Consider the following 24,707-nt stretch of genomic DNA (forward strand, 5'->3'; position numbering starts at 1 on the left):
AATTTAGTAAAACATCATAATAATCCCTAAATCGATGGAATAACCACTATAAGGTTATTATTTTCTTGATAAACGGAGACGACAAAGGTTCCCAAACCACAGGTAATACATTAGAAACATACTTGATTTCCAAGTTATCATATATGGATTTCACATTCTTTCTGTCTTTATGTTTTGTAGGCGCTAGTTACATGGTGATTACGGTGCATTATATTGATCCTTTCTGGCGACTGAAGAAGCTGATCATCGGGTTCAAACATGTCACGGATCACAAAAAGTCAGACTATAGCTTCTGTTTTACTGGATTGCTTGGCTGAATGGAGAATTGAGAGGGTTTTTTGTGTTACCGTTGACAATGAAACTGCAAATACATCAGCATTAAGGAAGTTTCATAGTGCATTTTCATTAGTTTCTGATCAGTCTCTAGTTTTAGATGGTGAGTTCTTGCATATGAGATGTAGTGCTCATATAATAAATCTGATTGTGAGGGATGGAATGGCTGAAATAGATCAGAATGTCACGGCTATCCGAAATGCTATCTCGTATGTTAGATCACATACAAATAGGTTGAGTTCTTTTGAGCTTAAGGTTGAGACGGGTAAGATATCAAGAGGAAGCTTGCCTTTGGATGTCAAGACAAGATGGAATTCAACATACCTGATGTTGACAACAGCTCAGAAGTTCAAGGTGGCATTCAACAAGATAGTGGCAGAAGACAAGCTGTACAACGACTATTTCTGTGAGATTGAAGCTGGTGCTAAAAGGATTGGTCCTCCTGATCATAGCGATTGGAATGCAGTTGATAAATTGTGCAGGTTTCTTGTGATATTTTACAACTCAACCTTGGTGGTATCAGCTTCAACTTCTCTTAATTCCCACAAGTGTTATGAAGAGGTGGTCACCATTGCAACAAATCTGATGGCACTCGTCAACAGCTATGATCCTGAGTTGAAGTCCAAGGCAACAGAAATGTTTAAAAAATTTGATAAGTATTGGGATGGTCTCAAGAATTTGAACAAGATGTTGATGGTTGCTACTGTCTTTGATCCAAGCAAGAAGTTAGAGCTTGTGAAGTTGTGCTTTGAGGAATTGTATGGAAATGACACTGTCGAGTATAAGGAGATGTACGACTCCTTGCTCAATGTCTTGAGAAGTTTGTTCAAGGAATACAATACAAGATTAGGAGGTGATACTGATCCAGATGACCAATCATCTCAGCGTAACAAAACATCACAGTCTTCTCGAGAGAAGTCTATTGAAAGAATGGAGATAGTTGATGATTGTGCTGGCTACAAGCGGATTGGTGTTAGGTACTACCTTATTACATTTTCTATACATTTTTTTCTATGCAGTAATTTAAACTGAACATTTCTATACATTTTTTATAGGTACAAACAGAAGCTGAAGGAGATTGGAGTTAGAGAGAAAAAGGATGAGTTAGAAACTTACCTCAGAGAAAGTGTGGAAAACTCGGAGTTGATGGCTGGAATGGAGTATGACATTCTGTCATATTGGAGATCGAATGCAGCCAGATTCCCAGTGTTATCAGAGATTGCTCAAGATGTTTTGGCAATGCAGGTTTCTTCAGTTGCTTCGGAGAGTGATTTTAGCACTAGTGGGAGGATGCTTTCACCACATAGGAGTTGTCTTACTCACTTTATGATTGAAGTTTTAATGTGTTCAGCAGTGGATGAAACAAGATCTGAAGATAGAGTCAAGACTGCCATCAAATGCAAAAATTCTTGAAGAACTTGAGGAGGATGACAAGCTTGAAAGAGGTAACACTGATCACTCTTACTCTCTTACATGAATGGATCACTCTTACTCTCTGAATGAACAACTTTATTTATATTTTGCAGAGAATGGAGATGCATCAACAGTCTTGGAGTAAGAGTTCTACTTTTTATGTTTGGAATTTGAGCATTTTGAAGTTGTTTCTGTAGTACTTTTTATGTATTGATTTCGTTATGGATGCTAAGTGTTTTGGTGTGTTCAAACTTGTGTGTTCTTGTTTTGGTTCTTAAGTTACTTAAGGTATTTTTCGGGCTTTAAATGACTTCTTTGGTTACTTTAGTTACAAAATAACCGAATTCGAAAATGATCCGATTATATTACGGATTTACATGGTTCTTATACAGCTGCTCCGAACCGGTCCGAACCCGATGGGTTCCGAACCGATACCATACTGAAAAGGTTAAAAAACCGAATGGGACTTTTAAGCCTGCATCCGAATTACCAAAATCCACAATAACCGAAACAAACCCGATCGGTATACCGAACGTCCAGGCCTAGTTCGTAGATAACATATAGTTGGTTTGAGAAATAAAGGTTCTTCTCATGTAAGGATAATATAAAGTTAGAATTGGTTTGTGGTACATGGAAGGGACTATCCCGATTAAATGACATACAATCGCCATGATTCGATCAGTTTTAATTTTAGTAAAGATCAAGTGAACTTGATATAAAAGTACACATTAGAGTTATTGAACCCTTAAGTCGATACAAAGGTCAAGTGGGAGAATGTAAGAATATTTTATATTCTATATGACCTATGTATCTATTGGTTTAATATAAAGTTCCAGTTCATATTAATGTTTTTAGATTCTAATATAAAAGACAATACCGTGATGGATCGGTTTCGATTAAAGAATTAAAATTCGGGTGTACTGATAATCCTCCTACTTTACCTTATATTTATAAATGTTTTTAATCTCATGATTATATGCATATATGTTATATACATTAAATAATGGTATATAATATATATCAGTGTACGTTGTGTTACGGTTATTATAATTACGAAGAGTTGTGTTGCAACACACAACCCTTTAACTGATATAAAAGCCTCGTGTGCATTGTCTTATACGCACGTAAGAAAACGAGAGTCTTTCAAAACACATAATAATAATATTGATTATCAATAATACTGATTTCTTGTCCATCAAGGAAATCACCAAAAGGAGAAGGTTAAAGAGGAGAATATCAATTGGTGAGATTGCATCCAAGCATGGATCAAGGTTAGTGCTTCTAGAAACATGTTAGGATTGAATTAAGGCAAATCTAAATTAGGTCTTGGTGAAGGAATAAATTAACACCAACATGTTATATATGCCATTCAAACCAAACATAGACTTAATATGAAACATCTGACAAGAGATTTTATTAAAACTATCATTTAATCACATAAAGAATTGTATTAATTTGACTAGTTTCTGCCTTCACATAGCTCTTTCACATTATCACAATCACACTTCTTATATGACTTGGCATTAGCCAATAGTTTCCATAGAATCTTCTTTTGAGTGAAGTATGTAGAAAAATCACGTTGTTCTTGTTTGAGGCTCATAATTGCATGTTCAAGCTAATACTTGTGAGGAAAATTGCTTAACTTTAAATATTTTGAACAAATCATCTCACACTTGAGCATCATCATCGTAGTACAAAATACTAAAGTAGATTTCTTTGCTGACAATATTCAATAGCCATGATTTTACCATACTATTCTTGAAGAAACAATTATCAATAGCATGCCTAGAGAGAGATCCATCAACAAATCCTAACTTACTCTTAGCATCAAGACTAATTATCATAGCTGTTGACCAACTAGTATAATTCCATCATGAGCATGAGATTGAGACTATTGGTAATGATCTCCTGAATGAAGAAAGAATCGGCTATGCGTACTGTCATAGGACTCAGTCGTCATGGGAATCTAGTTAGAATCATCACTACTGAGTAAATCGTGAGATTGTTGTTGTTTTGCAGAGAAATCTTCAGGTTCATCTAGAATCGGTCTAACCAACCTATTTCGAACTTCAAAACCACCATCGTCCTGTGTAGAACTTCGAATTCTTAAGCTAGATGAGCTTCCAACCTAAGACCAATTGGTGTTAAGTGGAGTGACTCATCTATCTTATATATTACTAAGGATCCTTTTCAGCATCCGATGTGGGACACTTTGTGTCTAATACGCCACCTCGAAATGATGGCTCTTTGAGCATCAATTTCAGAATGCTCGGACAAGGATCGATGGGCCAAATTTGGGTTGGAAGTCCATCTAGCTTAACATGGTATCAGAGCCCGATCCACACAGTCCAATCCGATCCACATCGATCTGGCCCAAAGTTGGCCCATCGATCCTTGTCCGAGCATTCTGAAATTGACGCTCAAAGAGCCATCATTTCGAGGGGGTGTATTAGACACAAAGTGTCCTACATCGGATATTGGATGTGATCCTTAGCAATATATAAGATGGATGGGTCACTCCACTTCATCATTCCTCCTCGTTTCACCACCCTTCTTTCCATTTTTATGCTTCTCATATATACGTATAAACCCTAATTGATAGGAAAATTCATAAAAGATTTCTATCAATTAGGATAAGACAATCTAAACTCCATCATTCAGTAATCATAATAAATATTAGTCGAAAAAATACGTACAAACCATAAAAATAAGCTTGCACCTGCATGGGAGTTAGAGCGTTATGATTAGTGAGACACATTACATCAAATTAGTGAATTTTCATGACTGTTAACCATCATAGGAACAATAGGATTAGATAGAAAAGGAATGAGTAGGAATAAAATTTTAGGAATGATGGTTCCTTATCAAAATTAATGAGGAATATATTTGTTCTATAATTCTCTACGAACAAAGGAATGAAGAGGAATGAAGAGGAATGAAAAGGAAAATACATTCCTCATGAATGATAAAAAATTTAATGAATATTAAGGAACATAGTATTCCTCCTAGTTCCCTTCGTCAGTCAAAATCCATTCCTAATGTGACGTGTCTCGTGTCTTTTCTTTAATGTGCCAACAGAACTTGTAGACTTGTAGTATAATAAAAACATGAGCGTGTTCCTGTGTAATTAATCATCTACCCCCATTTTTCGGATCCCATTTGTAACGATAAGAGTCATCACATGTTTCAGTCTGGCAGATCCAGATTAGTGGAATTGAAACGTGATACAAGTTGGATTAGTTTAGCTTAAAAACAGAGTGCAGAAGAGATCAAACGTAGAATATGCTTCCTTTCCAATTTGAAAATCTAACAAAATACCACATTGGTTTGAAAGGTTCTTTCACGATTTAGATTTGGAATTATTGAAAGTTGAAACAGTATTTAGTACTACTGAGTATTAAAAACTGTTTCGTGGACATTGACTTTTGAGATTAATTTTTATTTTGAGGTGAAGGCGGCAATAGAAGTAGAAAGGGGGTTATTAATTAAATTGCATGTCAAAATCTTAGGCATCAGCATGGTGATTTTCTTCACAAGTTTTTCTAAATTAAGATATTAATATTTTAAAATAATTTAATTATGTTATTAAAATTAATACAGTAGTAATTTTCTCTTCTTTTTTTGAACCAATGTAATATTCTCTTCATCACTTACTTTTTAATTACTATTTTGGGCAAGAGACTTTATTTGAAAGAGTACCAATGCAGATACTATGTGGGTTTGTTACTCATCGACAATCCATTACAGCTTAAACAGTGGAAATTATTGATTACAGAACATGGCGTTCAATTAGTAAGCCACCAGAATACACCAAATCCTCGACAATCACGACTTAAAAGTTCCTAAATTAACATTTTTTATCTTTTATCATAAGCTCTCTCCAGTTATTCCGGTTTAATTTAAATTTACTTTTTCTTTTTAATTAACCACAGTGTCCGGCGACTGAGATCAACCAACTACTCTATAGGCAATGCAATGTTAAATTATCGGGTAGTCAACAAGGGTCGAATTGCAGATTCACCGTATTGGGGTTATCCCTCAAATTCCACGAGTCCAAGACCCGATGGTTTTCCCGGTATAGCACACTGAAGTAAAACAAGACATCCTACTACAAAAACAGAGCAGCGAGTTTCTCGTGTCTATTTTCCAGTGTCAGTGTCTACAAATGGAAGCATAAAATATGTGTTTTGGTCTTAATACTCTCCCTAACGTTCTTAACAGCCCTCTCTGTCATAAGACCAACCTCTCTGTCTTTCCTCGCCGTTTGCTTCAAAACAACACTCTTTCCTCCAAGAAACTCATGACAAAACACGACTTGTCATGTGTACAGGCTGAGAGTAGTGGCTATCTTGAGAGTACTCGTCCATTGACCTACTTTTCCCCATCTACTTGGGGAGATTACTTCCTCTCTGTTCCCAACGATGACTCTGTAAGTACACACCTGATCTGATGTGTTTCGTGGTCGACAAGCTTTCTTAAATTAAATCATATTCTTTGTAGGAATTTGAGGCACTTGAGCAAGAAATTGAATCTGTGATGAAACCAAAGGTAAGAGACATCCTCATCTGTCCTAACAGTTGCGACAAGGAGAAGATTCGTATTATCCATTTGCTTATCAGCCTCGCCATCGCTCATTATTTTGAGAGCGAAATAGAAGAGATTCTACACCAAGCTTTCTTAAAGCTGGACTACTTAATATCAGAAGAAGATGATCTGGAAACAATTGCAATCATGTTTGAAGTTTTCAGACTATACCAACACAAGATGTCTTGCGGTAAATTAACGACTATTTAAATGTATTTCTATCAGTTTTGCTTATTTGCATGTATATGTATATATGAGTAAAAAAAATTGTTTCTTATAGATGTGTTTGAGAGATTCAAAGGTGAAGATGGAAAATTTAAGGAAAGTGTGGCTCATGATGTTAGAGGAATGCTACAGTTGTACGAAGCAGGGCATCTCGGACTACCGTCTGAAGATATAATGGACGATGCATTGACTTTCACGAGGCATCACTTGGGGTCGTTGACTGGCGAAGAAACTAGCCCAAATCTCTTTGAGCAGATACAACGCACATTGTATAGAGCTCGATATCATAACATCGAGATAGTGGTCGCACGACAATACATCTCTTTCTACGAACAGGAGGAAAGACACGACGAGATGCTCCTCAAGTTTGCAAAGCTCAACTTCAACTTTTGCCAAATGCACTACATCAAAGAGCTTAAGATTGTCACGAAGTAATTAATTTTTTTTCCCTTTTTTAAGTGTATATATTTATATGATTCTGATCATCAGTCTTCTTGATGTGTAACTTAATTTATGGCTACAGATTGTGGAAAGAGCTAGGTATGACGCCTAAGCTATCTTACATAAGGGACCGGATTGTGGAGGCATTTATTTTTGCAGTAGGATTGTTTTTCGAGCCAAGGTATTCACGTGGAAGAATTCATGCCACTATACTTTCAAAGATCGCGAGTGTCGTGGATGATACATGTGATGCATATGCCACTCTTTCAGAAGTTATTAGTTTTCATGATGCTTTCCAAAGGTATTTATGTAGAGTCTTATCTACAAGCATGCATATCTAGTTATCTACCACTATCTTATGCATCTATGATCAATATATGTGTTTTCATGTAGCTAACAAAGAAATCAATTGTCCAGGTGGGATCTTGGTGCCATGGAGGAACTACCAACCAATATGAGAATTGTCTACAAAAATACGTCAGAAATTGTTGAAGAAATTGATCGAGAAATGAGAGCTCGAGGAAAGTTTGGTCGTTTGCAACCAACTATAGATGAGGTATAAGCAATCAATTTGGAGTAGATTCCAATTTGATATACAGTTAATCTGATTACATTGATCATGTGCAGTTTAAGAGTCTGATGAAACTGTATCTGACGACAGCCAAATGGGCACGTGCAGGGCACGTGCCAAGCTTTGAGGATTACATGGAGAATGGGAGCTCCTCATCTGGACTGGATGACTATGCAGCTTACGCATATATATCGATGGACGATTGTGATGAGCAGCAATTGAAAGAGTGGTTCAACTCCAAACCGAAAATATTTAAAGCTTCAAATAATATATTTCGTCTTAGAAATGACATTGCGACTTTTGAGGTATGTATGTGTATATATATTACACATGGACCAAGTCTTGCTACCAAATTTATAGCTTTCTTTATATATAAATGAACAGCAAGAAATGAGCAGAGGAGAGGTGGCGAATGGCGTCAATTGTTACATGAAGCAACATGGTGTTACCAAAGAAGCAGCTGTTGAAGTATTGAGGAAGATGGAACGAGAGAAATTTAAGATAATGATTGAGGAATTTGTTTTGACGAAAGCTGTGCCACGACAGATTCTGCTGCGAGCCACCAACAGTGCACGTATGATTGATTTGTTTTACAAGGAAGGTGATGGATATGGCCATCCCGATCAAAAACTAAAAGACATTATTGCCTCTGTGTTCCTCCATCCAGTTCCTCTTTGAAAACTTATGGAAGTTAAGAGTGAATTTAGGAGATATATAATCATTCTACTATCTTCAACATCTTTTCTTTGTATTTCATGTGCATTGAGAACTACTCGTGCCCTCTCTCATACTTTTTTGTGTGTTTTAAAAATTGAATAAGAAACTTTCCAGTTTTATCTAATAAGTAATTGTCAACTACACATGTGCAGAGCTATTCACAACATAGTGGGGTCTGACCCCACCAAATTTACAAAATTGCTTTGTATTTATTCAAATATTACTGACCCCACTGAATTACATTCTGACCTCTTTTGTTTTCTGTTTAAGTCCTCAACCTTTTATTGTTTTTTTCAAGTCCTCAACTTTTTATTCTCTTTTTTTTTCACCTTCAGTTTCAGTTTTCTAATGTATATGACCCCACTAAGAAAAAATTTCTGATTCTAAAACTGAATGCTAGTTCGGGAGCTGAAATGACGTAAAGGAAATGTAATGAGAGAGTCAAAGCTGATCTTTGTATTTAGGGTTTGAAGATTCTCGTAGCTAGACGAGTCCATTTTTACAATGGGTCGCGAGAAGTTTATAATTTAAAATTTGGGTCACCAAAGTTTATTGATACACTAACCAAGTTTTAGGGTCACTTTCACATCTACTAGACTCGTGGTGGTCTAGCTGGCAATCTAAGACCCCACATTTATGGATGTTAAGAGAAATCAGACAAGGAAGAAAGGTCGGTAAATTCCATGTTAGCTCCGGACATCTTAGTATGAAAAGTGTACTTTGAGAGAAGGGAATAAGTCTCCTTTAGTGACCTTTGTGTGTCTAACCAGTCTTCCCAATTAGGCAGGTTATCAAATCGCAGTGTTTCAAGGGATGGACTTGAGCAGAATTCGGAACCGATGCTTCTAAGCTCGGCTATTCCTGAAATGTGAAGTTTTTTTGAGACCTAGTACTAGGCTAGTAGTTGACGAAGAGATGGCAAACTGGAATAGTGCTACATTCGCTTAGGCGTATGCACCCAATCAGGGCCGTCTCAAATTAATTTTAGACCCTGTTCAAAAAAATATATTAATCGTACATTTTATCAAGTAATTTTAAAATTTAATAATTTTATCTGATTTTTTTAATTATAAACTCTAAATTTAACATTATATCTAAAATTTTGAAGTTTCTGACCATAATTTATCTATATATTTTTTAAAATTCTTAGACTTTTTTATTTTTATATTTCGGGGTCTTGTTCGATCGCTCCACTTGCGCGTGCTGTTAGACGGCCCTGCATCCAATCTTGAGAATGTGGAATCACTCAACCAACCTGGAAACCTTCTTCCGTTGTTTCTCTTTGTGTTGCTATCTGAGCTACTAGATCCAGTTCTCTAGACAAAATCTATCTCCTTTAGATGAGTTTCTTTCTGTCTAAATTTTCTCCTGCAGCATCAGCGACGTCCACAACTCGTTGTAGCTAGACAAAGTTCATTGAGTTCTCCAAGTTCACAAATCCTTGTCCCACCACTAGCAGTGAAGAACAAATTTTTAAGAGTCTAGATGCTCTTCAGTCTACCAAATATCCGCGGCACCTTATTTCTTCGTCCCAATCAGATCAAGATACCACAGCTTAATGAGGTTGCAGATGTTGTAGGTAGCTCCTTTAGACTAGAACAGTATGCCTAAAAAAGTGCTGCAGCCTGCAGGTTATACATATAACAAAGGGATTTCAGAAGTTTCTGGAATTCAATGCAAGAGAGATCCAAAAACAAGGCATGGCTTAGGATATCCTTTAGCCCTAGGAATCCGAAGTGAGCATGCTCTAAGATCAAATCTCGCATTCCTGATTTGTACCTGACGGTAAATTGGTAATTTTTCTTTTTTAGAACTAACTACTATGCATACAGTTATTCTAATTATTACTTGAACTTCTTACGTTATAATATACTAGGTTAATACCCGCGCTACGCTGCGGACAGAGATTCTATATAAATTTTGTATTTTACAGAATTAGTACTAAGCTAATTTCATAATGTAATTTCTGCAACTCTTGATAGTGTATCAAATTTGCTTAAACAATTTTAAAAAGTATACACACCAATAGATATTATAAAATTTTATCTTATTGATAAGGTGGCATTTTAAGGTGTGACTTGTTTCTTCTATGGCTATCAAGAGTTGTTTTTAGAAGAATCTGATCTGAACATGTTACATAGGTGGTTTGTTTTTAGAAAACTCACCAAAATTCTATTGAAAAAAATGTGCTAGCATGGAAAGGTATACCGTGTACCTACAATATACATTCAGACTTTAGCTTTTACGGTGCTTTTTATTAATCTGAGATAGTCATATACAACTTTCGCATATGGATTGAACATCAACCTGAGTTTGAAAACAAATTAAAGATATGAAAAATATTTTGTCTTTAAAAAAGAAACTCTATATGATCTACATAATACTTTTCAACATGAAAAATAAGAACAAATTCCTTTCGCTCTTTTAGAAAAAGGAACATTGTGAAATTATACAGCAAGAAAATGTTGTAACAGATGAAATCCTTGTAAAAAAAAGTAATTCCATTTCCAGAATCAGTACTCATGATTCATTGAGAATCTTGTGCAGAGGTTCTAAAACTTGAAACTTAGTAAAAAGTAAAAGAAATTTTAGTTTTCTAATTGTCTATTTATTTTTCGTATATTGATAATAGAAAGTAAATCCTTGATCAAAATATCAAACTCTACAATTTCATTCCTAATGTGCACATGACGATGACATGTAGGAAATATTCTTCTAACAATTTCAGGAGAAAGTCAAAAAGACCTAAACACATTTCCAACACTAAGAGGAAATGTGTACACAGCCTCCTTAAAGGTAAACATTATGACCATAAATTATGGCAAGAAAAAAACAAATATCAAAACCAGCAAAAAAGGTTGAAGGAATATTAGAGATTTCATACTTGGATTCTCTCGGATGATATAGCTTCACCATTAACTCTTAAGGCCATCAAAATGACAAATGTTACTTTCTCTTTCGCTTACTTCTTCGATGTCTCTCACATTTTGACATTGAAAACATAAAAAAATAAAGAAGTTTGACTGTGGTTAATCGGGCCTCCTCATGGTCTTGGACTGCAATTTTGTTTTAGTTTTAGAACCTTCATCTCCTAATTTGCCAAACAAAAGTTCTCACAATCTCGAAATCTCAGTTTCATTAAAGATCATTCTTAAGAGCGATGAAAAGGTGAGAACACATTTAGTGTTACGAAAAAACTTGAGAAAATCAGCTTAAATAAACTTCATGAGGCTCAAATTTCATCAGCTCCTCAACATTCTTCACAACATTAATCTTCTTATACAAAACACCTTTCATTGCCTCCATGGCCTAAATACTCTATTATAAAAATCTCTTATGCTTCATAGTCACTATTTCAGGATTGAAAAACAAATGAATGACTAAATATTACCGTAAAATTCCCCATATTGAAGGAGACAAAAGAAAGCAGATTATCATATAGACGTTTTTAACAATGGCCAAGTTCACCGTTACCGTCACCTTTTCTTCTCGACGTTGGCTCACTCAGTAATCGTTGCTGATAACCTTACCACTTTATCAGATGAACCCGGCCCAGATACCACAAACCCATCCCTTACCGTAACCGTTTCAGGACCAGAATTAATGTAAACCGATATCACTATACGACGAATTTAGTAAACTTTCATCTGAAGATCAATCGTCATTTCCGTGTGACCATCCTGATCCTTTAGCCAAACTACATGATATTCTCCAGCAGAATAAAAGACGACATGTAAATTGATATCACACTATTTTTATGAGTTTTACCATTTGTTATTAGTACATTTTATTCATTTTAGGATGCAATTAGATGTATATACTGTATTGCATTTGGTAGGGGTTAAAATGCACACTTGAGAAGTTTGAGGCGAAATCGTGGGGTTACCTTTGCAAATTAAAAAGTTTGTGCCAATTTGAAGACCATCAAGAGACGGCGGACCAAAGTTGCAAATTTGAAATATTTGCCTGGGCTAAATTGCACAATTGGAACTTTGGGTTTGATTTGCGGGGGAATTTCTGCACATTCCAAAGTCTGGGTCTCGAACTGAAAGTAAGCAAAAGGTCAGGGAGTGGTTTTGAAAATACTCCAAATTCCACCATTGTAGCGTTTAATTGTTCTCCTCGCCAGATTTGGTTGACGACGATTCCGGCGGCTACGATGGAGCAGAGACACGACAGTGAGGTTCCTGGCGCATACCAGAGCACGCCACAATGAAGACGGAGTTTGTGGTGGCTGAGCAATTACCGATTGCGATGAATGAGAATTGAAGATTGGAGAGCTTCACTGCGGGTTACGGACGCGACTTAGAGCAACCCGCGAGTTACGTACAGATCCATCTCAATCCAGGTAAACTCAAAAGCGATCTTAAAAGCCAAGCCATCCCTGGGTACTCATTGATCTGGCTCCTCATGTGGAAAACAACGACCAAGCTTCTGGTTCAGCTCCTCTCTACTTTTGATTATGCTAAAGATAGCTATGAAGATGTCGAATGGATTGATTCTTCGTTGGGATGAAGTTGTCAGCTTACGTGTCTTAACCAAATACTGAGTTGTATAAATGAAATGTTTTGATTGGTTTTACAAGTTTTTTCAGTTAATGACATGTAAGTCTCTCAAGACTCTAAAAGTCTGATGTGTCAACACTTGGAGAGAACCTTCTGCTATTATTGTGTTAGATTTGTACATGCGAGACCTTTCCATCCCATAATTGAATATTCATACCAACTTGTTCGCTGGTTATACAATTTAAAATAACAGGAAAGACCTTCATTGCCTCCACATCCAAGAAACCTATTCAGAGCCTTCACATGCTCTTAATGGGCAAACCCAATTATAAAATTGTATTTGGGAGAAAGTGGATCAGCAATGGATACTGTTCATCTAATCTCATCCTCCCTCTTCATCCAATCCAAAGGAAGAAGATATACATATAACTCCATATCCTCCGTCAAGAGTCTCCAAAAACGCACCGTTTTGTCTGTCTCGTCTGTTCTCACCTCACAAGGCGGAGACATGATTCTACCAGAGGGAACATGCAATGATCTCAACTTCACCTTTGACTTCAAGTCATATATGATACGTAAAGCCGAATCTGTAAACGCAGCTCTAGACGTTTCTGTACCGCTTCTGAAACCCCTCACGATCCAAGAGGCTGTGCGGTACTCATTGCTAAGGGGTGGAAAACGTGTGAGGCCTCTGCTCTGCATTGCTGCCAGTGCGGTGCCAACCCTCTCAGGGGCCGAGGAAAATACGATGACTTAACATTAAATTTTCACTATAAAAATTATTTATAATCAAAATATTATTTATATTGTAATATAATATAAAATACTAAAGAAAAATAAAATAAAATAACATTAAAATGATTATAGTATTTAAATGATTTCACTTTTCGTTTTTTATAAAGCATTTTCTTTTTCTTTTTTAAGATATGTTCAATATCATAAAAAATTATAAGGAAAACAAAAAACAAAAGGTATTCTAATTTATATATGTTAAAATAGGATAAAGTATGCTAACCATCAATATTCACACCACTAAATTAAAAAAAAAATTATTTTAAATAGAAATACAATTTTTTGGTAGAAACAAATTTGAGAAAACAAAATTAACTAAAAAAACTTGAACTTGAACAAATAAAAGGTTATTTTCTTTTATATAATTTCAACAAAAAAAATATTTTTTGTAATTTTTTGGTTTTGAGTGCAAGTAGAAAACATAAGTTTAAACAATTTTCAAGGATTTTTTTAAAAATTTAGGACCCTAATTTTTGTAAATTATGTGGGGACCTAAGGCTAATGCCTTTTTGCTAACACTATAGACACGCCTCTGATTGCTGCATGCGAGCTCGTGGGTGGCGACGAGGCTACAGCCATGTCAGCCGCTTGTGCAGTGGAGATGATCCATGTGAGCTCTCTTATTCATGACGACCTTCCCTGTATGGACAATGCAGACGTCCGCAGGGGCAAGCCTACCAACCACAAGGTATGCTATTAAATCATAAAATGACTTAGAGAAATGCTCACTAATAAGTTAGATGGGTTTTCAACCTAAAACAAACCATAAATCCAATATATTATTGAAGAACCTTTCTAACTTCGGACTTTGTCCATGATATTCACAAATGCTGAATTTTTCATTGGTGTTAATGCATGCTGACTAGTGTTGAACCAAATTTTACTCAAACAAGGTATTTGGAGAAGGCATGGCGGTTTTGACGGGTGATGCACTCCTTGCTTTGGCCTTTGAGAACATGACGGTTGTGTCAAGTGGGTTGGTCTCTCCCGAGAGGACGGTCCGTGCGGTGATTGAGCTTGCCAAGGCCATAGGTACAAAAGGGCTAGTGGCAGGGCAAGTTATTGACCTAAGCAGTGAAGGTTTAAATCCAGAGGTCGCTGGAATAGAGCGTCTAGAGTTCATCCATCTTCACAAAACGGCGGCGTTGTTGGAGGCAGCGGCGGTTATAGGGGTTATAATGGGAGGTGGAACAGATGAAGAGATGGAGAAGCTTAGAAAGTATGCGAGATGTATCGGCCTGTTGTTTCAAGTGGTTGATGATATTCTTGACGTGACTAAATCTACTGAGGAACTGGGTAAGATCACCGGCAAAGACGCTATCGCGGGAAAACTGACGTATGAGGCGTGTCTATAGTGTTAGCAAAAAGGCATTAGCCTTAGGCCCCCACATAATTTACAAAAATTAGGGTCTTAAATTTTTTAAAAAATCCTTGAAAATTGTTTAAACTTATGTTTTCTACTTGAACTCAAAACCAAAAAATTACAAAAAAATAAAAAATTTTGTTTGAAATTATATAAAAGAAAATAACCTTTTATTTGTTCAAGTTCAAGTTTTTTTAGTTAATTTTGTTTTCTCAAATTTGTTTCTACCAAAAAATTGTATTTCTATTTAAAATAATTTATTTATTAATTTAGTGGTGTGAATATTGATGGTTAGCATACTTTACCCTATTTTAACATATATAAATTAGAATGCCTTTTTTTTCCTTATAATTTTTAAGATATTGAACATATCTTAAAAAAGAAAAAGAAAATGCTTTATAAAAAACGAAAAGTGAAATCATTTAAATACTATAATCATTTTAATGTTATTTTATTTTATTTTTCTTTAGTATTTTATATTATATTACAATATAATTAATATTTTGATTATAAATAATTTTTATAGTGAAAATTTAATGCTAAGTCATCGTATTTGCTTCGGGCCCCTGAGAGGGTTGGCACGGCACTGGACGTATCCAAGGTTGCTTGGTTTGGAGAAATCGAGGGAACTGGCGGAGAAACTGAGCAGAAAAGCGGAGGAACAGCTTCTAGGGTTTGATTCGGATAAGGTAGCACCTCTAGTGGCTCTGGCTAGCTACATTGCCAGCAGAAACAATTAATTCTTTGCAGGAAGTGTAGTTGCGTGAGCTCGATCTTTCGTCATGTTTGTTTATGTTTTCTCTTTATGTTATTATATCACATGAAAGAAAAAGGTTAGCTGCTTTTCCTCCACTTCTCCTAGATTACAGCTTCTCATGTGTACAGAACCTAAAACTAAAAGTGAGACAGGTTACTTGTTTTTGTGTCATTGTGTGATATGTTTTTAAAGTGATCTTGTGTTAGTGGTGTCTGCTTGAAAATTGATATTCGTCTCATCAACAATTGACTTCTAAGAAACATTGGATAAAATGTGCTAGCTACACTGAACAGATATCTGTTTCCTTCTGCCGGGATTAAAAGTGTTATGATCTATATTAATTTTCAGCTAACCTATATCCGAACACCATATATCTTTTTTTTTTTTGAAACACAACTTATATTAATGTCGACTTAAGAGTTAGGTGATAGCCATTAAGACTTCACTATCTACAAGACTCTGTCTTGCTAATGAATCAGCTTCAGAGTTCTTCTCTCTAGAGATCCAATGAAAGGAAATAAACTCAAAATGACAAGATAGCTCAACAATGTCGACCACAATTCCGTACAGCTCCAAAGGGACTTCCACACCATTAAGGGATTTAATCAACTGGGTAGAATCAGATTCGCACACCAGACTCATCCTCCTAGATCTTTTACACTCTGATATTGCTTCTCTCATTGCCATTCCTTCCGCTGGATCCCGTCTGATGTTTTATTTTCCAACCTAGACCTGCCTGTTGATTTGTCGCTCGCCAAGCCGCATCAGTACGAAGTAGAGCACAGTTCTCCGGGTTGTTAGGTGTAGGTTGCTTCTTTGGTGTTGGTTTAGTGATCTTCTCTTGGCTTCCAATCCATTCTCGCGCCATCCTCAGAGCTTTGGTGATTGTTTCCTCCTCCATTATAGTCTTGTTGAAACACAAACTGTTTGTTGATATCCAGAGCTGCCATAAAATCCACGGCGCCAATTGCCCCTCAGAAACTCCTGTAGGAGGGAGACAATTTCTTCTGCATAAGTTCACCCATACAGCCCTTAAATCTATAGATCCACTCAATTCCACCGCCGGCGTCACAGGGCGGCTCCCCATACTCTTTGGGCATAAGGGCAGTGGAGAAAGAGGTGATTTATAGATTCAAGTGTACCACATCTTTTGCATCGAGTGTCGACATTGATGTTCCTAGCAGTAACCAACTCTCCAACAGGTAAGGCATTCTGGAACACTTTCCATAAGAATAGTTTGATCTTTGGTGCTGTGCGCAACTTCCATACGCTCTTGAACCAATCTAAGTTTTGGTGTTCAACTCTGATAACCATCTCTACTGTTTTGCTTTTGATTGCAGTTTTATAGCCTGATTTGGTTGAATATTCACATGTGGCTGTTCCTAGCCACACTCGTTATCAGGAGCCCCCATTAAGCTTGGTTTGATCGCTTTACTCTTTGCTTCTAGCTGCAGAAACATGTTGCGGATTTTTTCCTCATCCCATTCATTTGAACCCTGGCAGAATAGATCAGATACCTTCATGTTCATGGCTGCCTCCGGCGCTGGTCCTATCGGTCCTTCTTGCTATGTTAAGCTCAACCATGGGCTATACCACGCCGTGATGGAAGTTCCACTGCCAACTACACATCCAAGGTTTTGAGCAAGTAGATATCTTCCTATAAGTACCCCCTTCCAGCCATGCGATGATGAAGACTTATCAGTACACTCAATGAAGCTCTCGTCTGAACAATATATACCAAGTAAGACTCGCGGTAGTAGAATATCTGGATTATTCATGATTCTCCAGCTTAGTTTTCCAAGGAATGCATCATTGAAAGCTTGGAAGTCCTGAAACCAAGGCCTCCGATCTCCTTTGGCTGCGTCATCGTATCCCATGAAGTCCAAGCCATCTTTTTCTTTCCATTCTGGTTGTCCCACCAAATATCTTATTAAATCCTGATTTTTAGTCCGATATTTAATACACTGTATTAAAAATAGTTTAATTTTTAAAAAGTAAAGAAATTTTCAGAATGTAACCTTAGGAAGTGACAATATTTATATTAAAAAAAACTTTTATTTTTTTATTCGATATTTTTAACAACCAAAAATTCCACTTTTAAAATACTTGATATAAATATAATGCTTAGTTACTAAGTGAAATATCTGGTAAGCCTTTTTTCAATATTATGCATAATTCATCTTTGCTGGAAGTCGAAACTATTGGATCAATGAGGCTTCCAATATATTATAGAATAATTGTTATACAATATATTTATAGTATAGGCTAACTAAGCGAAAAAAAAAAGAAAACAAAGAGGAAAATAAATATAAATAATAAAAAGAAGTATCCTCAAAAGCATTTTTTTAACGTCTGAATTTATTCCAATAATGGGGAGGTTAGGAGCCTCAAATACATACAGAACACCTTAGTATTCTAAGGAAATTTAAAACCTTTAAAAACGACAACATTCTAAATAAGAGTCATACGTCGTAGTGGTCTCTGGCTGTTTCTCCTTGAATCCGATCATGTAGCCAAGAGGGGCCTCCAAGTGATAAGTAAGACCTGAAACACCCATCCCGCAGCACAGTTTGAGCAATGTCTCTTGCAATCGAGTTGGCTGCAACTTTCTCAACTTCAATATATGCTACGGAACCCATCTTTCAGCGCAGAAATTTGTTCCAGCAGTGCTCTGTATCGTGGCCATAGATCAGGTTTAACTATAGCTTCTACTATCTCATGGTAGTCTGAAGCAATTGTCACATCCTGGATCCTCAAATTTCTCAAACTCTGCATCACCCATATTACACCACGCAATTCTGCAATTAGTTGAGTAGGTGACCTAGAGAAGACATCTATAGCGTAATGCCTTACTTGCCCTGGATGGTCATTTAAAACATTTTTTGTTTAAAAATAATCACATGAATAAATTCTTAAAATAGCACTAATCAAAAATTAAAATATCTTTTTATTTTATATTTGGTTTTAAGAGATTAGAATTTAAGTTTTACTCCCTCCGTTCCTAAAAGATAGACTTTTTAGAGTTTTCACACATATTAAGAAAACGCATTAAATCGCTATAATAAATTTATCGTTTTATGTAATTTTCAATTTTCAACAACTTTTAACCAATAGTAATCTAATAAAACCAATTAATTTTTTTAAAGTTTGCAATTTTTTCATAGAAAACATAGAATATACATCTTTTTGAAACAAATATTTTTTCCAAAACATAGATCATTTAGGAACAGAGGGAGTAGTATTTAGCAATTAGGTTAGAATAATTTAGTCATATTTAGCAGCTAGGTTGGAATAATTTAGTCATTTATCATTTTGTTAATGCTATTTGAATTTTTTTCTACTCCTGTATATTGTTGTCATATATTTTGTGTTATCTAAATTATTTGTCTATAAATTATATTTATAATTTTTTTGTCATTCTGAGTTTCTCTCTAAGCGAAGAGAGGAAAGATATTGGCATAAATTGAGAAAGGACAAATATTTCAGCGAAAATGCAAGTAAAACTTTGTTTCTATTTTTTTACTTGGTTGGTAAAGTTGAGTAAAACCTTTTATTCCATATTTCTTACTCTCAGAGAGCTATCAAATCAGACTCCTAATGAAAAACTCGTTAGAGACTAAAATGTGGGAGAGTGGATAAAGAAACCTTAAATGATCAGCAGTGTCGTGGATTGAAAACAATGTACAATAAAAACCTGATCGTGTAGATTCCTCAGTAATTAATCGTTGCTTTTATTTTAAATCCTTCATGACATGTGTTCAGTCTGGCAAATCCGGATTATCTGAATTGATGAAGCCTCGTGTTTTCGGAAAAGGTTACAACTTTCAAAGACTCTTTTTCCAATAGAGAAAAGTCCAAGCTTTTCTTTCTGTGTCTAGTAAGATGCTTCAGTTCCCTAAGTTGTCTCTTGCATGGCCTTGGATTCAGCAGCAGTCTATCAAAGAGATGCTTGCATAGCCAATGCCGTGCGAAGGTTTTCAAAGGCCCGAGGCGAGTTCAAAAATATATTTTATATGATATATTTTTAATAATATATATATATATATATATATATATATAACACTCAAAAGTTTTGAATTATTACATAAACGTTTTCTAAATTTTCTTCACCAATATTTTATAAAATAATTTTTTTTTAAATCATGAACAAAAAGTATGAATTTGTAATATAAATACAAAGATACAAATTTTTGATTGAAATGTTGGTAGCTGTCAAAAAGGTACATCTTGGCATTTAAATTAACTATAGTAAACCATATATTGAAAATATTATAATTTTTGATCAAATTCTCATAAATATCTTACTATATAAAGCTTGGTTCTTCAAAGTTGATAATTAACATAATCGCGGCATGTGTCAATAAATTTTTTAAGATTGTGACATGTGTCAAAAATATGATATCCTTTATTTTAATATTTAAAAATATGATATATTATTACAAAAATATATTTTTACAATTCTCATAAATATATAAAATAATTCTAACTCATAGCATATAAAAAAAAGACCAATATGGATCAAATATCTACAGTTTTTTAGAAGTAGAATCTTTATAGTTTTATTTAAAATATAGCAAAAATGATCACAAACCTAGTTACTTTAAACAAAAGTACAATTCAAATAATAAAAATCTAACTAGAAAATATGTTAACTACCATGTAAAAGTATTTTTTGTAATTAGGGGTCCTAAAATTTCTACAAAACTTGGAGGCCCTAGGTAAATGCTTTTTTCAAAAGCCTATAAGCACGACTCTGCCAGGTCGTCTCTTGCTGCCTTTCCAACCTGAAAATTCTAACATAATATATATAATTGTTTGAAAGGTTCTGCGAGGATTCATAATCTTGTGTTTTTTTTGGTATGACATAATCTTGTATTTACTCAAGCTAATTGGAATTATTCTTGTAACACTAAGCTATTTAGTACTATTGACCATTGATGTAATTTTAGTTACCTATGTTTCCTCTCAGAAAAGGACATTAACTTTTGCATGTACTTTGTCAAAGGGTATAGTGACTATAGAAGTATAAAGGGTCCGTGTGGGATTTGCATGCTTTATTGTACACTAAGTGGGGCTTATTGGATTAGGGATTTCATAAAAATTTAGGTTTTTTTCAAATCCTCCATTATTGAATATGATATTTATAAAAACCTTTACAAATCTAAGGTTATTGGAAATAGCATTTATAAAAATCCTATCAAATCTCCTCTTATTGAAAAATATGGATTTTGAAAAATATGGATTTTATCAAAGGGATTCATAAAAAGTTCTTTTGGGTAATTAAAAAACATCATTTTCCCTTTAAATTCAATAAGAGAGAATACCATCTACATAGATGGTATTTTAAAAAAATCAACGAGAAGAGATTATTGACGTGTCAGATTATTCAAAAACCCTATTCTTCTTCGTTCTATTTTTACGTGGAAGAAGAAGCTTGAGTTTTTTGTTTGGTCTGAGCATTATTCCTCTCCTTGTACCTGCTGCTTATTTACATTCTATTGTATTCTTCGTCAGAAAATTAAGCAGGAATTATGATTGCATTGAATGTGAGATCCTTTGATCCGAAAGGGCCTTAACAAATCAGTAAACAGAATTGTGAAGTGTGAAGTGTGAAGTTTTTCTCTTTGTAATCTTCGGGTACAATTCTGCAACCATAATGGAGACTTGTTCTGTTACAAAAAAAAAAAAAAAAATGGAGACTTGTTCACTCTTCTTTTGGGTGTACAAAGGTGGACATCGAAAATGAAAAAAAAATAAATTGGTGCTAGAAAATAGTCTGAATGTTAATTTTGTTATTAAAATACTAAAAAATAGATCTTACAAATCCTACCAAATTCTCCTACTAAATCTCCATCAGAATCTATGAATTCAATTAAACCTCTCAAAATTCCACAAAAACTTAAATCTTCAAAACCTTCTCAAACCCCTATTCCAATAAGGCCCCCTAAGTTTGATATGAATTTTGTTTTATTAGATCAACTGAGTTAAGATCTCGAGTTCAATTCCCGCTGGTGAAAGAAAAACCAGTTTCCATACCATTTTCAAATTTTTCTGTTCAAAAAATATTTTTCCCCAAATTCTTGTTTCAATTTTTTCCTCATGTGTTTTTTTCTTCATCCTTTAAGTGCAATTTACTCATTTTAAAAAGAATTCCTAAAAATTTATTAATTTTTTTAGAAATAGTTTTAAATTTTATAAATTTAAACGGTTAGAATAATTATAAATGTGTTATCAATACTATTAAAACTGAAGGGCCTTTTTTTGAGGTGCCCTCCTGTTTCAACAATATTTACAACTCTCTGCCACTAGAATATTTTAAGTCTATGCTTTTAATTAAATGTTTCTTTTTTAATTTCGTAAATCACAGATATTTTGTTTAAACCATTTATTGTATTTAAACGATTTAAACTATGATCATTTAAACCAACAGGGCTCCACGGTATATATTGTTCCGATCACATTACGTATGCAATCAAAACTGTACATATAATAAAAACCATCAGGATAGTTTCTTGAATACACTGATTTTCATTGCTTAAAAAATAAATGTACCAAATTTTTCAGTATACATCTACACATTTCTCTTAGTTAGGAAAGAACCTTATCTTAGATTAGTAGTTATTTCCAAAGAAGTTTCCCAATCGTAAGGCCAATGCGCACACAAAAGAACCTGCAAACCAATATATAGTCCATGTATCATTTAGGTTTGTTTTTGTTAATTAATGTGTAGAACGAAACATATAAAGTGACTATGTATATAATTTGTATAAACTGCGAAATGACCAATAGCTTATCGTTTACATGTAAGACCTATCAAGTAAGACAATAAGTCCAACCATCAGTCAATATATTACAGATTCGTTGATATGTGAAGAACCATTGATAATACCTAACTTAATACCTAACGAAACCCTAAACCCAATTTGATATTGTGTTTACTTTGAATAATGAACAAATAATATAGTTTACAACCAATTAGATCCTAACTATTAAAACCATTAAGTTATCTAATTATAAGCGAATTTATTAAATGGATAAAAAAGTAATCGCACGCAAAATATGAGCAATTTAAATCTCAAAATATAAAACCAACACATCCAAAATTTGCGTAACTCTAATAACAATATATTATGTTTTGAAAATATTTTGTTAAACAATAACTAAGTATATGCCAAATAATATTCTTTATTCACCAATTTACAGTTAATAACTCTTACTTAATATCAACCAGATATCCTCCCTTCTAACGATTTTCACTTAGTTTATTTACAGAATATATCTTATTATCCTACCGAAATCTCCTAACTCCAAACTAATAAATCGATTTACATCTAGATTATGTGGTTAAAATCTCAACTAAAAATAGTTCAAATATTTAATCATTACCTATCTATTGGAAGCTATATATAACTACCGTGATCAACCAACAATCCTCACAAACAAAATTTCATTTTTCTCTTCGAAAATGAGTAGAATGCAGAAAATTTCTTACCTTTGGTGAAACCCTTGAAATCCTTGGTAATTCACACCTGGAAGCAAATAAACGCAACATTTGGTGAAACCCTTGAAATCGTTTTCGCTGACAAGGTAAACTGAACAAATTCATAGTAATTTAAGTTATGGAGTTTCACATCTTGATTTTATAAGGCTTTAACGTGAAATCGTTTTATGTTGCAGGGTGACAAAATTCACGCAACATGTAGACAGGTCTATTTGATTAGTTTGGGGAGTAAATGTTTATATGTTAACAGTTTATATATGTAACAATATTAAAGATATTATAGTCATTTTATGCATTGAAATTTATGTCTACAAATAAAAACTTATCTTTTCTCAGGTTTGAGGTTTTTGTGATTGAGGTTAGAGTCACATGAATAAAGTTATGTCTCTACTTTCTGTCACTGCACGACCTGCAGATGAATCGTAAGCATTAAAAAGACAATAAAAAAATTATAGAACAGCCTAGATAGTTATAAGACAGCTCAATAACCCTATGGTCTGAGACTTATCTGTGTACTGTAAAGATTTGGTTGGACATTTTCTCAGGTCCTTCATCATCATACATTGTGTACTTTATTCTGTAAAATGAAGAAAAAACGGATCTATTATACCCAGTGAAAGAATAACACCTATTACATATTGTCTCGGACACCTCCGAAACCATCTTAATATACTCCGATGAAGTACAAAACCCATTCTTTAACTTATAAGACATTTGGAAAAACATTGAAAAGAGTTCGATCCTTTTGATGTACCTGCACTTGATCGGTGAGTTTTGAGCATGTTTCACCCGATTTTTTTTTCTTTTGTAGATCCAGAAAATTTTTAACTGAAGAAATCACATGCAAAATTTCAAAAAAAAAAAAAATAGTAAAAAGTGTTAGATTTCAAATTTTATTTACTTATTAATCGGTCCCAATGAACATACGAATACATATTAAGATAAATGAGGAAACTCAATTTACCTGAAGAGATAGGAAAATCTGGATCCGAGGTGTCCGAGCTTGGTTTGTATTAAGTGATTTATTTTATCATATTGTCTTTGGACATAAACAAAAACAACAGATTCTCATCTGATTAAACAGATCTATCATCGGAGAAAACATGCAACTTTATCTGAAAAGTAAAAAACGTTAACTTTTAGTTCGAAAATATTGGTTTTTATGAGCGTACAGTCTATTGATCAACAAAAAAAAAAGGATTCGTGTTATTCCTTCGTAGATCGGTGATGATGCATCATGTTGCTTCCGTTCGATTATTATTTTGAGAGAGAAGCGAAGAATTTTTTTTAGGTGTGCCCTTAACTTATCATTTTCGATCAATAAAAAAAAAATTATTCTGGAAGGGCAAAAAGAATAATAGTGTTTATGAAAATAATAGTGTTTGTTAATTTATTTATTGTTCATAATATATTTATACTTAGAATATTTATATTAAATTTAAAGTTAGCATATCGTTTACATATATATATATATATATATATGTTCATTATTTATAAATTCATTT

The 24,707-nt window shown here is 34.3% G+C and overlaps 4 protein-coding genes and 1 long non-coding RNA gene across 6 annotated transcripts; 4 read left to right on the plus strand and 1 right to left on the minus strand.

Moving 5' to 3' along the window:
* The first annotated feature begins 258 nt into the window (after positions 1–258).
* Positions 259–1,891, plus strand: LOC125578555 (zinc finger BED domain-containing protein RICESLEEPER 2-like). The gene is made up of 4 exons (XM_048741617.1): positions 259–1,310; positions 1,389–1,578; positions 1,688–1,778; positions 1,860–1,891. The coding sequence occupies exons 1-4, from the start codon at positions 259–261 to the stop codon at positions 1,889–1,891; spliced, it is 1,365 nt and encodes a 454-aa protein (XP_048597574.1).
* Positions 1,892–3,345: 1,454 nt separating this feature from the next.
* Positions 3,346–11,938, plus strand: LOC125577724 (terpenoid synthase 25-like). The gene is made up of 7 exons (XM_048739425.1): positions 3,346–6,175; positions 6,247–6,520; positions 6,611–6,986; positions 7,079–7,297; positions 7,414–7,552; positions 7,624–7,872; positions 7,952–11,938. The coding sequence occupies exons 1-7, from the start codon at positions 5,927–5,929 to the stop codon at positions 8,243–8,245; spliced, it is 1,800 nt and encodes a 599-aa protein (XP_048595382.1). The 5' UTR covers positions 3,346–5,926; the 3' UTR covers positions 8,246–11,938.
* Positions 11,939–12,192: 254 nt separating this feature from the next.
* LOC125577731 (putative geranylgeranyl pyrophosphate synthase 8, chloroplastic) lies at positions 12,193–17,902 on the plus strand. The gene has a single exon (XM_048739426.1). It carries the CDS (start codon positions 14,490–14,492, stop codon positions 14,934–14,936), a length of 447 nt encoding a protein of 148 aa, XP_048595383.1. The 5' UTR covers positions 12,193–14,489; the 3' UTR covers positions 14,937–17,902.
* LOC125578566 (geranylgeranyl pyrophosphate synthase 9, chloroplastic-like) lies at positions 13,151–13,546 on the plus strand. The gene has a single exon (XM_048741677.1). It carries the CDS (start codon positions 13,151–13,153, stop codon positions 13,544–13,546), a length of 396 nt encoding a protein of 131 aa, XP_048597634.1.
* Positions 17,903–22,165: 4,263 nt separating the features above from the next.
* Positions 22,166–24,564, minus strand: LOC125577733. Of its 2 annotated transcripts, XR_007316130.1 has the most exons (4): positions 24,167–24,564; positions 23,957–24,030; positions 23,194–23,779; positions 22,166–22,371 (listed from the first exon to the last, which is right to left on the minus strand). It is a non-coding gene; the product is annotated as an uncharacterized LOC125577733 (long non-coding RNA). The 2 variants fall into 2 exon arrangements; XR_007316129.1 differs by lacking the exon at positions 24,167–24,564 and having other exon boundaries at positions 23,957–24,063.
* Positions 24,565–24,707: the final 143 nt, after the last annotated feature.

This window comes from Brassica napus, chromosome A1, assembly GCF_020379485.1.
Source record: "Brassica napus cultivar Da-Ae chromosome A1, Da-Ae, whole genome shotgun sequence".
Taxonomy (NCBI): Eukaryota; Viridiplantae; Streptophyta; class Magnoliopsida; order Brassicales; family Brassicaceae; genus Brassica; species Brassica napus.

Excerpts from the sequence above, each read along its gene's own strand:
- LOC125578555 (XM_048741617.1), top strand. The coding sequence starts at position 259 with ATGTCACGGATCACAAAAAGTCAGACTATAGCTTCTGTTTTACTGGAT. Across the intron at positions 1,311-1,388 it reads TACAAGCGGATTGGTGTTAG|GTACAAACAGAAGCTGAAGG; the intron begins GTACTACCTTAT and ends CATTTTTTATAG. Across the intron at positions 1,579-1,687 it reads AAGATGTTTTGGCAATGCAG|TGGATGAAACAAGATCTGAA; the intron begins GTTTCTTCAGTT and ends TGTGTTCAGCAG.
- LOC125577724 (XM_048739425.1), top strand. The coding sequence starts at position 5,927 with ATGTGTTTTGGTCTTAATACTCTCCCTAACGTTCTTAACAGCCCTCTC. Across the intron at positions 6,521-6,610 it reads CCAACACAAGATGTCTTGCG|ATGTGTTTGAGAGATTCAAA; the intron begins GTAAATTAACGA and ends TGTTTCTTATAG. Across the intron at positions 7,873-7,951 it reads ATGACATTGCGACTTTTGAG|CAAGAAATGAGCAGAGGAGA; the intron begins GTATGTATGTGT and ends ATAAATGAACAG.
- LOC125578566 (XM_048741677.1), top strand. The coding sequence starts at position 13,151 with ATGGATACTGTTCATCTAATCTCATCCTCCCTCTTCATCCAATCCAAA.
- LOC125577731 (XM_048739426.1), top strand. The coding sequence starts at position 14,490 with ATGGCGGTTTTGACGGGTGATGCACTCCTTGCTTTGGCCTTTGAGAAC.